The 12390-nt window shown below is 35.6% G+C and overlaps 1 protein-coding gene across 1 annotated transcript in view; it reads right to left on the reverse strand.

Annotated features, from left to right (window-relative positions):
• Positions 1–12390, reverse strand: part of COL4A3 (collagen type IV alpha 3 chain) — a 77058-nt gene that overhangs the window by 40412 nt on the left and 24256 nt on the right. The window contains exons 8-19 of the mRNA XM_025165344.2: positions 11689–11715; positions 10844–10924; positions 10043–10105; positions 8674–8709; positions 8507–8548; positions 7147–7224; positions 4985–5047; positions 3222–3278; positions 2841–2885; positions 2101–2154; positions 1454–1495; positions 312–399 (exon numbers count right to left, since the gene is read on the reverse strand). Coding sequence (XP_025021112.2) covers positions 312–399; positions 1454–1495; positions 2101–2154; positions 2841–2885; positions 3222–3278; positions 4985–5047; positions 7147–7224; positions 8507–8548; positions 8674–8709; positions 10043–10105; positions 10844–10924; positions 11689–11715 — 676 coding nt within the window. The remainder of the gene's footprint in view (positions 1–311; positions 400–1453; positions 1496–2100; positions 2155–2840; positions 2886–3221; positions 3279–4984; positions 5048–7146; positions 7225–8506; positions 8549–8673; positions 8710–10042; positions 10106–10843; positions 10925–11688; positions 11716–12390) is intronic.

Raw genomic sequence — 12390 nt, forward strand, 5'->3', positions numbered from 1 at the left:
CTCCCTCTATTCCAAAAAACTGCATGAGGATTCCTGAGACAGGGAAGAGTATTCAGGCTTTCCTCTAATTCCCAATACTCTCTCTCCAAAATGCTTTTGCAGTCTAGGAATAATGGGAGTTGCATCCCAACACATCTGCAGGGCATCAAGGTTGGGAGACCTGCAATGGGGGAACAAAGGCATTCCAGTAATCCATCTTTTTTCCTCCCTTCCAGTTACTTTTTAATGCAGAGTGGTGACATTATTTTACCATGTAAGATACATTTTCTGAGCAGCACCACTAGTTCCTCCTAAAACTCATAGTCTCTTACCGATTGGTCCAGGCTGACCTTTAGGTCCTGGAGATCCTAAGAAGCCCTTATTTCCTTTTTCCCCAGGCATTTCATCATAATACTCTGTCTTAAAAAGAGGGACAGACAAAAATATGGAGAGAAAAAGAAAGGGAAGGAAGTTCAACAGAGAAGAGAAGAATGATGCTCATTAGCAACAATAGATGGTATAATAAATGGTGTGATATTCTAATATGAATACTCCATGAAAAAGATAATATTCTAAGACGAATTTCAGATACTTTTGAAATGTCCCCCCCCCCACCTTTTGGCTTTACGGCTGAAAAAAGCAGCCCCAAAACAGTATGTTTAGGTACATGTGTCTAGAAGTCCGTATCTGACTAGTATTTATTATAGATTATGGTGTAATAATCTATAATTTGTTGCTGATCCCAAGTAGCTCCTTGGTTTGCTGAGTAGCTAAGAGAAATCAAGTGACTGAAGAGACATCTAGAGCACAGAGGCAAAACCCAGAAACGGACACAACCAAGCCCTGCTAAGAGTTCAGGTTCAGCCCATGTAAAGACAAAAAGAACGGTGGTACCCAACACTCCTGGTCATTACTCTTGATGGATTGTATTTCCCCTGAAAATGTTAGTTCATGGCTTGGAGGTCCTCCTGGACTCTTGGCCCCTGCTGAAACAGTAGATAGAAGCTTCATCTGATGCACTATTTACCATTTGCATCAAGCAATGTCTTGCCAAAATAGAATCTGTCTGTCCAGATCAGACATCTTAGGAGGGCCTATTGAAGGTTTCTTCTCCTTGAGAGGTTCATGGGGCATGGACCAGATGGCAGGTCTTCTCATTGGTGGCCCACATGTTATAGTATGCAACATCTGACCCTCAGAAGTATGGGCAGTCTCAACTCTCCATGCTCTTACGAAGAAAGTTAAATTGGTACTATTCCAGAGAACTTGTAGCTCTTAGTCTTGTTTGGGCAACCATCACAATTAGTTAAATATTATTATTTTAATTGTTTTGTTTTTTTATTGCATTTTGAACTTTCTTACACCACCCAGGGCCTGTATGGATTGGAGCAGTTTATAAATATTACTAAATACATAAGTAAATAATTTAAACTTATTGTAACAAAATGTTACAGCACATGTAATTAGTACTTACTGGACCTTCATTTCCCATAGGGCCAACTTCACCTTTTATCCCCTGCATAAAAAAATAAAAACCACTTAGGTTGAAGTAAATATGAAAAACACTGTAATTTCTTCTAATGGAATTATGAAAGTGACTGAGAATTTGAGGCTGTTTGAAAATCATGTTTAAAAGAATTGATACCTAACAAGTTAACTAGAATCGGTTTTTATTTAAACTTTTCTAAATGCTTCTGGACTGAACGCTGTGTTGCTGTTTCTGTGTTAGTGACTGGTTATTATATTCATGGCTTCTTTTACTTCTCAGATATCCATTTGTTTCCCTGGGTCTCCTAACCGATTACCCCTGCAAAAGCTCTTTGTGGTAGTAATCAATGAAATTGTAGTTAGTAATCAAGGATATTACTGTAATGGGGAAAGTACAGTATACAATACAAGAGTAAAATCAAGGGATTGATTACATTCAGTCCTTTTGCAAACCATTTCCAACTATTATTCTAGAATTATATGAAGCACTGTATTTCCTTCTTTATGACACAGAAATGGAAGATAGGCTGATTGGATGACAGGGTACTTGGAATGAACAATTAAATCCAAATTATTAATTAGTGCTTGATCAGGGAAACAAAATATTGGAAAAAATCTCTTTTTTTTTTTTACCTTAGGTCCAACTTTTCCAGACAACCCTAGCAAACCCTTTTCACCTTTTTCTCCCTGAAGGAATATAACAGAGATTAAATGAGATTAATATTCTCATACTGCAAACTTTAACACCATTTTCTTATGTGTAGTATTATTTTGAAAAACACAACCATTAAACCATACTGTGCTGTTCAATTCTCCTTTCATTATTTACTTTAAACTCCATTCTTTACCTAATTTTTTTTTGTTGTTTTTCATTTTATTTTCTCTTCTACTATGAGTCTAATACAGTATTTCAGATATTCAGCTGTTTGGTGTTTCCTTCTACATTTTAGATTCTGGTTTTGATTTCTTTTCTATTTTTCTCTTCCAGAGCAGTTTAGTTTGGGATTACCTAGTTTGGCCTCCTTTACACACAGAAGTCCAGAACCCGTGGCATTATTCCAAGAAGCTGCAAGGGACACATTCAACTTTTGTGAAGGAGCAGCTTTTTTGCAATCTTGCTTACCCATATTCACATTTCTATTTGACCCTTTTCTGTAACTGATCTTAGATTTTAATAATTCACCCTCTATAATTTGAACATTAAGTTATGTAAGTCGTTTTTTGTCAATAATACACTGCTTTTCCAAGCCTGAAATATTGTTACTATAGATGCCTTCAGAATGTAGAGTCATGAGAGTTGGGCAGCATATAAATGTAATTAATATTAATTATTATTATTATAACATAGGACAATTTAAATATTTTCATGTTACCACTAGACCAGGTGACCCAGGAGCACCATTCTTTCCTGGTCTGCCCTAATAAAAGAAATAATAAAAGGAACAGTAAATAATATACAGTATGATATAGTATAGTGTATGATAACCATTATCATTGCTGAACAAAATAAATTAATAATATTTACATCCTTATACTGAGGCACATTATTTGAATCTAATAAAGCATGATTTAATAAAGCTGAATACACAGAAATGAAGGTCCAGTGCTCTCCATCTGCATTTTTATAAAAATGTGCACATCCAAACTTGGTAAATAAACATGTACATTTAAATGGATCTTTGTGGGACTGAAAGTAGTTTCCACAATAACAGGGTTTTCACAAAGGCTTGTTAGTAACACAGAGTTACACATACCCGATGACCGGCTTCTCCTGGGTCTCCTTTCGTACTCTGAGAATCACCACGCAAACCCTAAAGAGATTCCCCCAAAACAGTAGATTTTAACTGAAGTTAATACCCTGAACATACAAGTTGCAAAACTGAATTAATATTTTAACATCTACAAAATATAGAGGCTGCTGTTAATAAATCTTAATTAAAGTAAGACTCAAAATTTGTAATACAATATCTAATTTCACAGAATTCTATATACTAGATTTTTTTCATCTTGAATTTGAAGGAACTTGACTATTATACAACAGAGGACACCTCCACAGAAATATTCAGAAAGTATATACGAAATATTAATTAACATTTATCATTCAACACTCTTCTTTTCTTAGGCAAAGAATGTGCTGGTATCTGCTGCACTTAAATCAAGCAGTGTTCCCCCCTCCACCCCACCCTCTTTGGTTGTTTTTGTTTTCATTTCTGTCTTTTGGGGTGGGTTGTTTTGTTTTTTGCTTTATGTTTTGGTATTTGTAGTTTTAATGTTTGTTTTTTCATTTTGCAATACAAATAAAGTCACGTGGACATTCTTTAGTCTGTAGGTGTAATCCAATACATCCAAGGCCCTTTTCTTGGTACTCATGACCCTCCCTGACCCATGAACATTATTTCTAAGATGATTTTCATCAAAAAATAAATAAATGGGAAGCTGGCACATCACAAAGGTACCACTTTCCAACATCGTATTTATTTCCAAGAATTCCCTAGGATCCCACACATGTCTCATAGGCTCTTAGAAAGCAAGAGAAAGAGTGGATAGCAGCAGTTCCATGCTTTGTTTGGAGCAATGCTTATCTGTCCAGAAAAAAAAAAAAAAAAAAAGACCAAGCAAGTGTGGGTCACAGAGTATATCTTGAGGAAAGAAATGGTGCATAGAAGACATTCTTTCTCGCTGAAGACAAACTCCATGAGTTTCTCTGTCCATTAACTTTTGCCCTTCGGCAGGCAAGGTTTTTGCCTTGGAAAAGGATGATGATGGGCAGTTTATGAAGCAACATAGAAGACAAGGGAAGAAAAGAAAAGGTGAGAAATTTTGTGTTGCACAATTCATACCCTTGAAAATTCTGATTAATTTTCACAGTGCCCCAGACATGATCTATCAGTCTCAGGTTGTACTACCAAATGCACTCAGCAAGAAACATGCTACTTATGTAGCCATGTCTCCATATTTTTTAACATGTAATGCCACAACGTTGGTCAGAAGACTGACAGAAATTGTTGGGGTTACAAGCCTGATTCCAACCATCAAGAAGTGTTTTCTGATAGCCTCCTTCCTACATTAGTAGCAGGCCATTTCAATGAGCCTTGCAGAAAATTAAAATGGTGCTGATTGAGGTTCAAGAGTGTGTATCAGCAATGAAAAAACCCTGACTGCTGGCACCAACAGTAGAGTGGGGGAGATGAGGTGGTCATATTTAATTTTTTCTCCATAGATCAGTGTTTCTCAACCTTGCCAACTTTAAGAAGTGTGGACTTCAACTCCCAGAATTCCCCAGCCAGTGGGAGTTGAAGTCCACACATCTTAAAGTTGACAAGGTTGAGAAACACTGCCATAGATTATTCCTGCCAGCAAGGGGAAAGAGAGAGACTTCATTTAAGCACAGGTATTTGCCTATTGATCAAAGATATATAGTGAAAATGTGACCATAACCAGTAGCTCACAAAAGAAAAGATAAATATATTATAATGAAGAGTTTAGATGGCAACTGAAATAATGAAGAACAACCTACTGGTTCTCCTGGGGATCCAGAATGTCCTGGAGCTCCTTTGTCTCCTTTGTCTCCTTTTAATTCCTGTAACAAAGGCATTGAATTCATTCCTCATTCTCCCTGCTTTTTCTCACCATTCTCTTATCAAGCAGCAGCGTTGGCATCTCCTCTCCCTCTTTCCTTTCCCATCTTAAAAGAGCTTCTCTGCAGATCAAAGCTGAAGCCAAGCCAGTATTTTCATTCTTTTAAAGGTTTTCTAGGACAGGGAGGGGGAAGAAGTGGCAGGACAGAACCTCTGAAGGTTTTTTTTTTAAAGATTTGAATGCAGAATTTGGGTCCTGCAGTGAGGGATTTCTCCCCCACCCCCCAGGGGATATTAAACAAATGAAGAATAATTTCTAGTTTTCCAAGGCTTAGGAACAAATCAATTACAGACACCTAGGAGCATTAAGTTATTTGTATGAGCTAATCAATTGTTTCTTCATTTATATATAAACTTTGAATCCCATCTTTTTTCTCTAAGCCCAATACCCATCCATATTTCTCTTTTCTGTTGTCTATTTTCTAAGAGAGATATTTCAAACATATATCCTGGTGCAAATTGTTTCTTGGCAGCAACTGGTAATACACTTCAAACTGTCTAGGCCAGGGTTCCTCAATCTCAGCAACTTTAAGATGGGTGGACTTCATGGCTGGCTGGGGAATTCTGGAAGTTGAAGTCCACCCATCTTAAAGTTGCTGAGGTTGAGGAGCCCTGTTCTAGGCCACTGTAGATGAAACACTAGTTGCTGAGCTTAAACTGCCTTTCTTTTTCTTCCATTCAGCAGAAAGAAGAAGGCATGTACCTTCTTTTAGCCTATCTGATATTCTTCAAGGAAGAAAGGAAGGAAAAAAGGGTGGTGGCACTAATGCAACTAAAAGCAATCCCTACTGCATAACCCATATCCCATATCCTGGTTAGGTGGGGCAGCCTGGTATGATGAAGGAGACTCTTCCATTCCCCAAATGGTGACAAACAGCATGCATCAGCAATCTAATTCTGTAAAGGATACATTCCAATATTGTATAATGTATCTTTTAGTTATTCTCCCAAACATGAAGGGACCATAATTCTTGTTAATAGATATAAAATATTGAGGTAAAGCTAATCACATGTGCATTTTTGACAAATCACAGTAGGATCATTGGCTGCCGATCCCATTTATTTAATAATCTGTATGGAATATAAAAGCCATTATCAGTACCAAAGTCTCTGATAATGCACCATTTCTGATTGTATATTGAAAGTATCTTGCAAGCGTCCAATTTTCTTTACAACAATTATAAGTACCAATACAAAATTACCTCTTACTCTATGGTTACAAGAAAAAAACCTCTCTTTTTTCTATTATCTATTTTTTCTAATCATCAAAACCATAAATCATAAGTTCACTTTTTTCTGTTTCACACAAACAGTCTATAAGGGATTTCCAGTCAGCAATAAACATAGATACTGTCTTTTCCTCTAATTAAGAAAGTCAATTTAGCCATTTCTTTCTATTTCTTTTCATTCTTTCTTTTTGCACTTTTGGCTTTTTCTTTCTTTTCATTTTTCCATTCTGTCTTTCCTTTCCTTTATATTAGTTCTTGTTAGTTTTTATCTTTGTTTCAAAATACTTAATAAAAATTATATGAAAAAAAAGAAAAAGAAAATATCTTGTAAGCCTTCCTTCTTCTAGGACAGTGTTTCTCAACCTTGGCAACTATAAGATGTGTGGACTTCAACTCCCAGAATTCCACATCCAGCCAGGAAGTTGCCAAGGTTGAGAAACACTGTTTTAAGATATGCAGGGATATTGGCAGCTGTCATGAATTAAGTAACTGCTATTTGCTATTGATTCCCAGCAACTAAACTAAAGTCTAGTTGGATCTTAGCTATCTTCTGGTTTTGTCCTTATTGAGTCTTCTAACATAATATTTATTTAGAAATATTGACTTTGAAAAAAAATGTTTAAATGTGTTTAAAGAGAATTTCTTAACAGATAAGTAAAAGTTAATCTGTAAGCTGAAAATGGGACTTACAGTAAATACATAATACAGTGACATGAGCAAGAAATCCTATCTTTATACGTAGAACTTCCCAGTGAACCGTATAAACACAGCAATGTTTACTGTATTGAACATTAACAATACTATATTGTTACCGTTGTATTTTCTGCTCCAGTCAATGTTATAATAACTGTTCCAGTTGGTCCAGGAGGACCTATTAGTCCACAATCACCCTGAAATAATAATAAAAAGGTGTTGTTATTAAAAATGGACTTGATAAATCAATGGAGGATATGGCCATCATGGGCTAACAGTCTGCATGCCTACCTAGTAACTATTAATAGAATCAAGGTTTGTTGCCCTCATGATCTGCTTGTGAGCTTCCTGGATGCATAGGAATGTTGAAATAAATAGACGGTTGCCTTGATCCAACAGGGTTCTTCTTCTATTCTTCACTATTTTCATGTATGATTAGGGGATTTAGGATGAGGTATATGCTTTTATCACCAAATTAAGAAAGTTACTAGTTCATAAAGTTCATAGATTTAATTCAAACTGATCTTTATTTTTATCGGAATAAAAAAGAACAATATTCTACAAATATCACCTTTGCATTTAATTTATTGGAAATAATAACTGAATGCATTAAATAAATCATAACTTATCTTTCAATTCTAGTAATACAAAAATATATTTCAAATAAATAAAGTCAATTTACACAAACCCAGCTTAATTAGATAATTGCTCAGAGGTTCTTCAAAATCAATTCTCCATAAAATAGTTTGCTGACTATGAAAAGAATTTGGCAGTAAACTTATAGAAATATAAGTTTAAACCAGAGATATATTTTGTCTAGCTAAGTACTTTAACATGGTTTCTAGAAGTTTCATAACCTTCCTTTGAGACACATATTTTTGGGGTTATTTATAAGTATTAATATTTTTTTCTTTTACCATTTGTTACTGGAAATATCTTCATTATACAGTAGTATTAATTTATTTTGGAAAATATAATTCTATACTAATTTTATAGTAAAAATCTACTTTACTATAGCTGGTGTTCAAATCAAAAGCCATTTATGTGAATATATAATCTAAACTATTGAATGATATCCAGCTACTGTCCCTCTACAGGAGTACAACATCACCAGAATGTAATTTCCATCTCCTCTCTAAAGCTCTCTTTGCCCCCAATCTAATTCACTAGGCTTGGGATCTTCTGGAACAGACCTGAAGGGCTCAAGGGGCTGCAGGCTGATGGATCTCACTAAAAATAATTGCCCTGCCCTGCCCTGCCCTGCCCTGCCCTGCCTTGCTTTTTTTTTGGCGGGGCGGGGGGGAATAAATGCTTTCTGGTAATAGGATATGGGTTTATAATGTTGCAGAAGAAACTAAACTGATTGCAAGAAGCAGACTTAATCCACGATACTGATTAATGTTCAATTAGTGGGGAAGCTACTAAAATTGAATTATATTAGATTATTTTAGTGAGAGTGAGAGAATTATGTATATTTACCTTTATTCCTTTGGGTCCAATAACATTAATACCCATGCTACCCTACAAAGCAAAGCAAACCTCCTTTTAAAATGCATTCACAAGTCTAAAGCAATAATGGCACCATTAGTAAATGATGCTAAGGTAGTTATTTTTAGTGTTTGTTTATATCATAACTCTAATGATACCTTGGGTCCAGGAGGTCCTGATCTTCCTACTGTGCCCTAAAATGTACAAAACACAAATAAAAGTGAATTCTTTTGTTATAAAGCTATTATGGAAATTACTATATTTTGTTTGAAGTAGCAAATGAGAGATAGCTACATACTGTATTAATATTTACCACATGATAATTAACTGAAAGTATTAGAATATGTGCTATCTATTACTACATTAATTGATGAACTTGTATCACTCTATTAATAAATATACCTCCTGGACCAGAGCACATTGCTGGAAGAGCAGGTGGAGACCACAGCCAGGAAATTCTTGGCCTGCTGAGAGTCTACTTGAAGCAAGAGGACCTTGCTACAGTGACTCATGCCTTCCTCACCATGGATCTGGACTACTGGAATGCACCCCACATGGAAGCTGCCTTTGAAGATCATTCGACAACCCATAGGTTGTCAGACAACTGATGCTATCACCATGCAGCACCAATTTTTTGGGCCCTGAACTGGTGTCAGAAGGGTTCAAGAAGCAGTTTAAAGTGTTGCTTTTAATCTATAAAGTTCTGTATGGATTGGCACCTTGGTTCCTTCCCCAAGAAAGATTAGAAACATTCTAGAAGTAAAGAGGGCTGAGGTCCAAAGACACTGACTGTTTCTCCTTTATAGCCCTAGTTTTCTTGAAATTGACTCCATTCTTAATAGCCTTCCAGAAGCTAGTAAAAGCAGAGTTATTCTGTGAACTTTGGGGTGATTTTTGATGTAGAAAATGTTGTATTATGTGGGTTTAATTTTAATTTAATTTTAACTTTAATTTACCATGAAGGTAAATTATTTATATATTTTTAAATTATTGTGAACCTCAAGAATTGCAAGATGGCAGTACATACATTTAATAAGCAAACAAATAAATAAAAATGCCAGTAAATTGTCATTGGCATATAATGACAAGTATTATATAATGTCACAGATAATATAGAACTTCATGTGTTTATGTGAATAGACATGTACAAATGATGAAATATGCAAGACCCCACTCAAAATAGGCTTAAAAAGCAGAATGATTTGCTCAGGAAGATTTTGCTTATGCAATTTGTAGAAAGGTACCACAAAAAAGACTTTGAAGAAGACAAACTATAAGATGGTTCCCAAAATCAGAAAGAGTTCCTAGGCAAAGTGAATGAGACAATAGCACTCTGATAAGAAAAGAGCAGCAAGAAGGTGTGAGGAAAACATCCAGATGGGACTGGCCAAGCTTTGTTGTATTAATCAAGTTTGTTGAAGGTATAAAAATGTATCTTCGAGGGAACAAAATATAAAATTCAGCTTCCAAATAGAATAAAAACTTACATTTTATATAAACCTTCACTAAAATTTAAATATATCTTACTGGAAAACCTGGAGGGCCTGCTGGTCCAATCATCCCGGGTAATCCTGGAAGTCCTGGGTCACCCTTTAAGAGGTAAATAACTCCTTAATATTTATATCAGTTACTAATGTCCTTGTGTTATTTTATTACCCATTAACATACATTCATGTTAATTAATACAGGCTGTGAATTAACCATTCCAGTAAGTAATAGTTTGTTTACTGCACAATAGTAGGATTTTAAAATATAATATATAAAATACTGATATTGACTGTAGACCCAAAAGTTCCTTTATACTTATAGAAGTAGATTTTCTGAAAAATTTGTTCAGTGAATGGAAGCTTTTCTCCTGAGTGGAAGAGAACCTTTTAAGCAAGACCATAATATCCAACCCTTTGAACTTAGCCCATAACAAGCATCAAAAGCAAAAGAAGAAACATCTTTAAAAGTAAAAGATGCAGGATTTAAACCTGGGATTGTAAACTGCACTAAGTGTAATGTGGTATGTTTACTTTTGATGTACTAAGTGAACCATGCAAACCACAATTTCATGGAACAGCTTGGTGCAAAGTGTGATTATTGTATTCATTAGTACACCTACTCATATTGAGGTTCTATGTAAAGTGTAGAAAATTCTTGGAATTGGTTTTTTGGATACACAATGAATAAGCTCAATAGCTCCTAACTTCAGGAATCTTGATTTGCAGGATATAATATTATTCTAATTTAAATAAAGATTCTGTGATTTACTATTCTCATTACGCTGAATATAGTTCTTCATTTTTATACATTTATTTTTCAGAACACATGTTTCAAGCTTACCTGAGGTCCAGGCATTCCTGGCAATCCAGGATTACCTTTAGAAGAACTGTAACCTTGATTGTACCCATTTGCAGAATATCCCTTCAGAATTAAATGGGAGAAAAAAAACCACATCCATTGGATCAGCATGTCAGAATTAAAACCTTCAGATAAATGTAGCAAATATATTTTGATTGCTGTTTAATGGTAGTTAGAGGATACGAAAGGATGATTGGTAACAGAAAACTAGAGATCTAATCATTTCCCTTCCTCATTCTTATTCCTTTCATTCCCAGCCTGTCTGAAATCTTCATGAGATTAGTGAATGTTTTCTTGATAAGCAGATATCTGATGACCCAGTTTCCAATATCCACCCAGTCATGGAGCAGAATGGGTATGTTTGGGTCAATTATTCTATTTCAGCCCAAGCTACCCAAAAGGTTTTTTGCTACCCATAGCTTTTTTGTTATGGGGATAAAATTAGGACTGACCCCCATGAATATTGCTTTGAGCTCCCAGAGAAAAGGTGGCATATATAGGCAATAAATCAATAATATTGATAAAATGGTAGCAAGATTGATAAAACATTGGGGAAAATATAGTAAAATAGGCAAAGAAATGATTTAATGAAAGAAAATGAAAACAGGTATCTGTTGGGGAGCCGGGGGGGGGGGGGGCAAGCGGCAAATCAAGTGTTGTGACATCATAACACAAACTCTACTTCCTACATCTTCCATGCAACTTCATGCCCCAAATAAGCAACTTCACATGCCATCATTTTGGTGTCATTCTAGTTAGGAATGGATGCCTATGTTCCTAGGCTACTGTATATCATTATTTACCTTTTTGTAGGTTCAGTATCTTACCTTTTCTCCTTTGATGCCCTTAGAACCCTAGACAGAGACAAACACATTAGAAAACCTTCATATAAAGAGCAGAAATATACATTTCTGAAATATAGACTAAAGTATCCAGTGAAATATTCAAAATGACCAAGTATTTTCAACTGCTGCAAAAGACCACTGGAAATGACAAAACTACCAGAAATGAGAAAAATAAGTCATTGTCTAATTGATTCTATATTTATGACTGGTCAGAAGTAAGCTCCTTGCAATTATCCCCAACACTGAATATGAATATGTTGATATGAACAGCATGAAGGCCTATATCAGTTCTCCCTTTGTTTCCCCCAACAGTCCCTCACATACTTTTTCCTGGCATAAGTACCTCCATGGCAAAAGGCTTAAAAGAGGGCATGGTAAGATGATAGGACGGGGGTAAATATCATGGATCCCACACTCTACCATACCTGCAAACTCAGGAAATACTTAGACTAGTGTTTCTCAAACTTGGAGACTTTAAGAGGTGTGGACTTCAGCTCCCAGAATTCTCCAGCCAACCTGGGCTGGCTGGGGAATTCTGGGAGCTGAAATCCACATCTCTTAAAGGTGCAAGTTTGAGAAACACTGATAGACCAACACAAATGCCACCATTATCATGTTAATCAATGGGAATAATTTTTGTCCAATTGTCTTTATGCTTTTAGGAAATATCAGCTTGTTGATTTC

Source organism: Python bivittatus, unplaced genomic scaffold (genome assembly GCF_059951505.1).
Source record: "Python bivittatus isolate LINGU-HERP-01145 unplaced genomic scaffold, Pbiv_v1 ctg000980_np1212, whole genome shotgun sequence".
Taxonomy (NCBI): Eukaryota; Metazoa; Chordata; class Lepidosauria; order Squamata; family Pythonidae; genus Python; species Python bivittatus.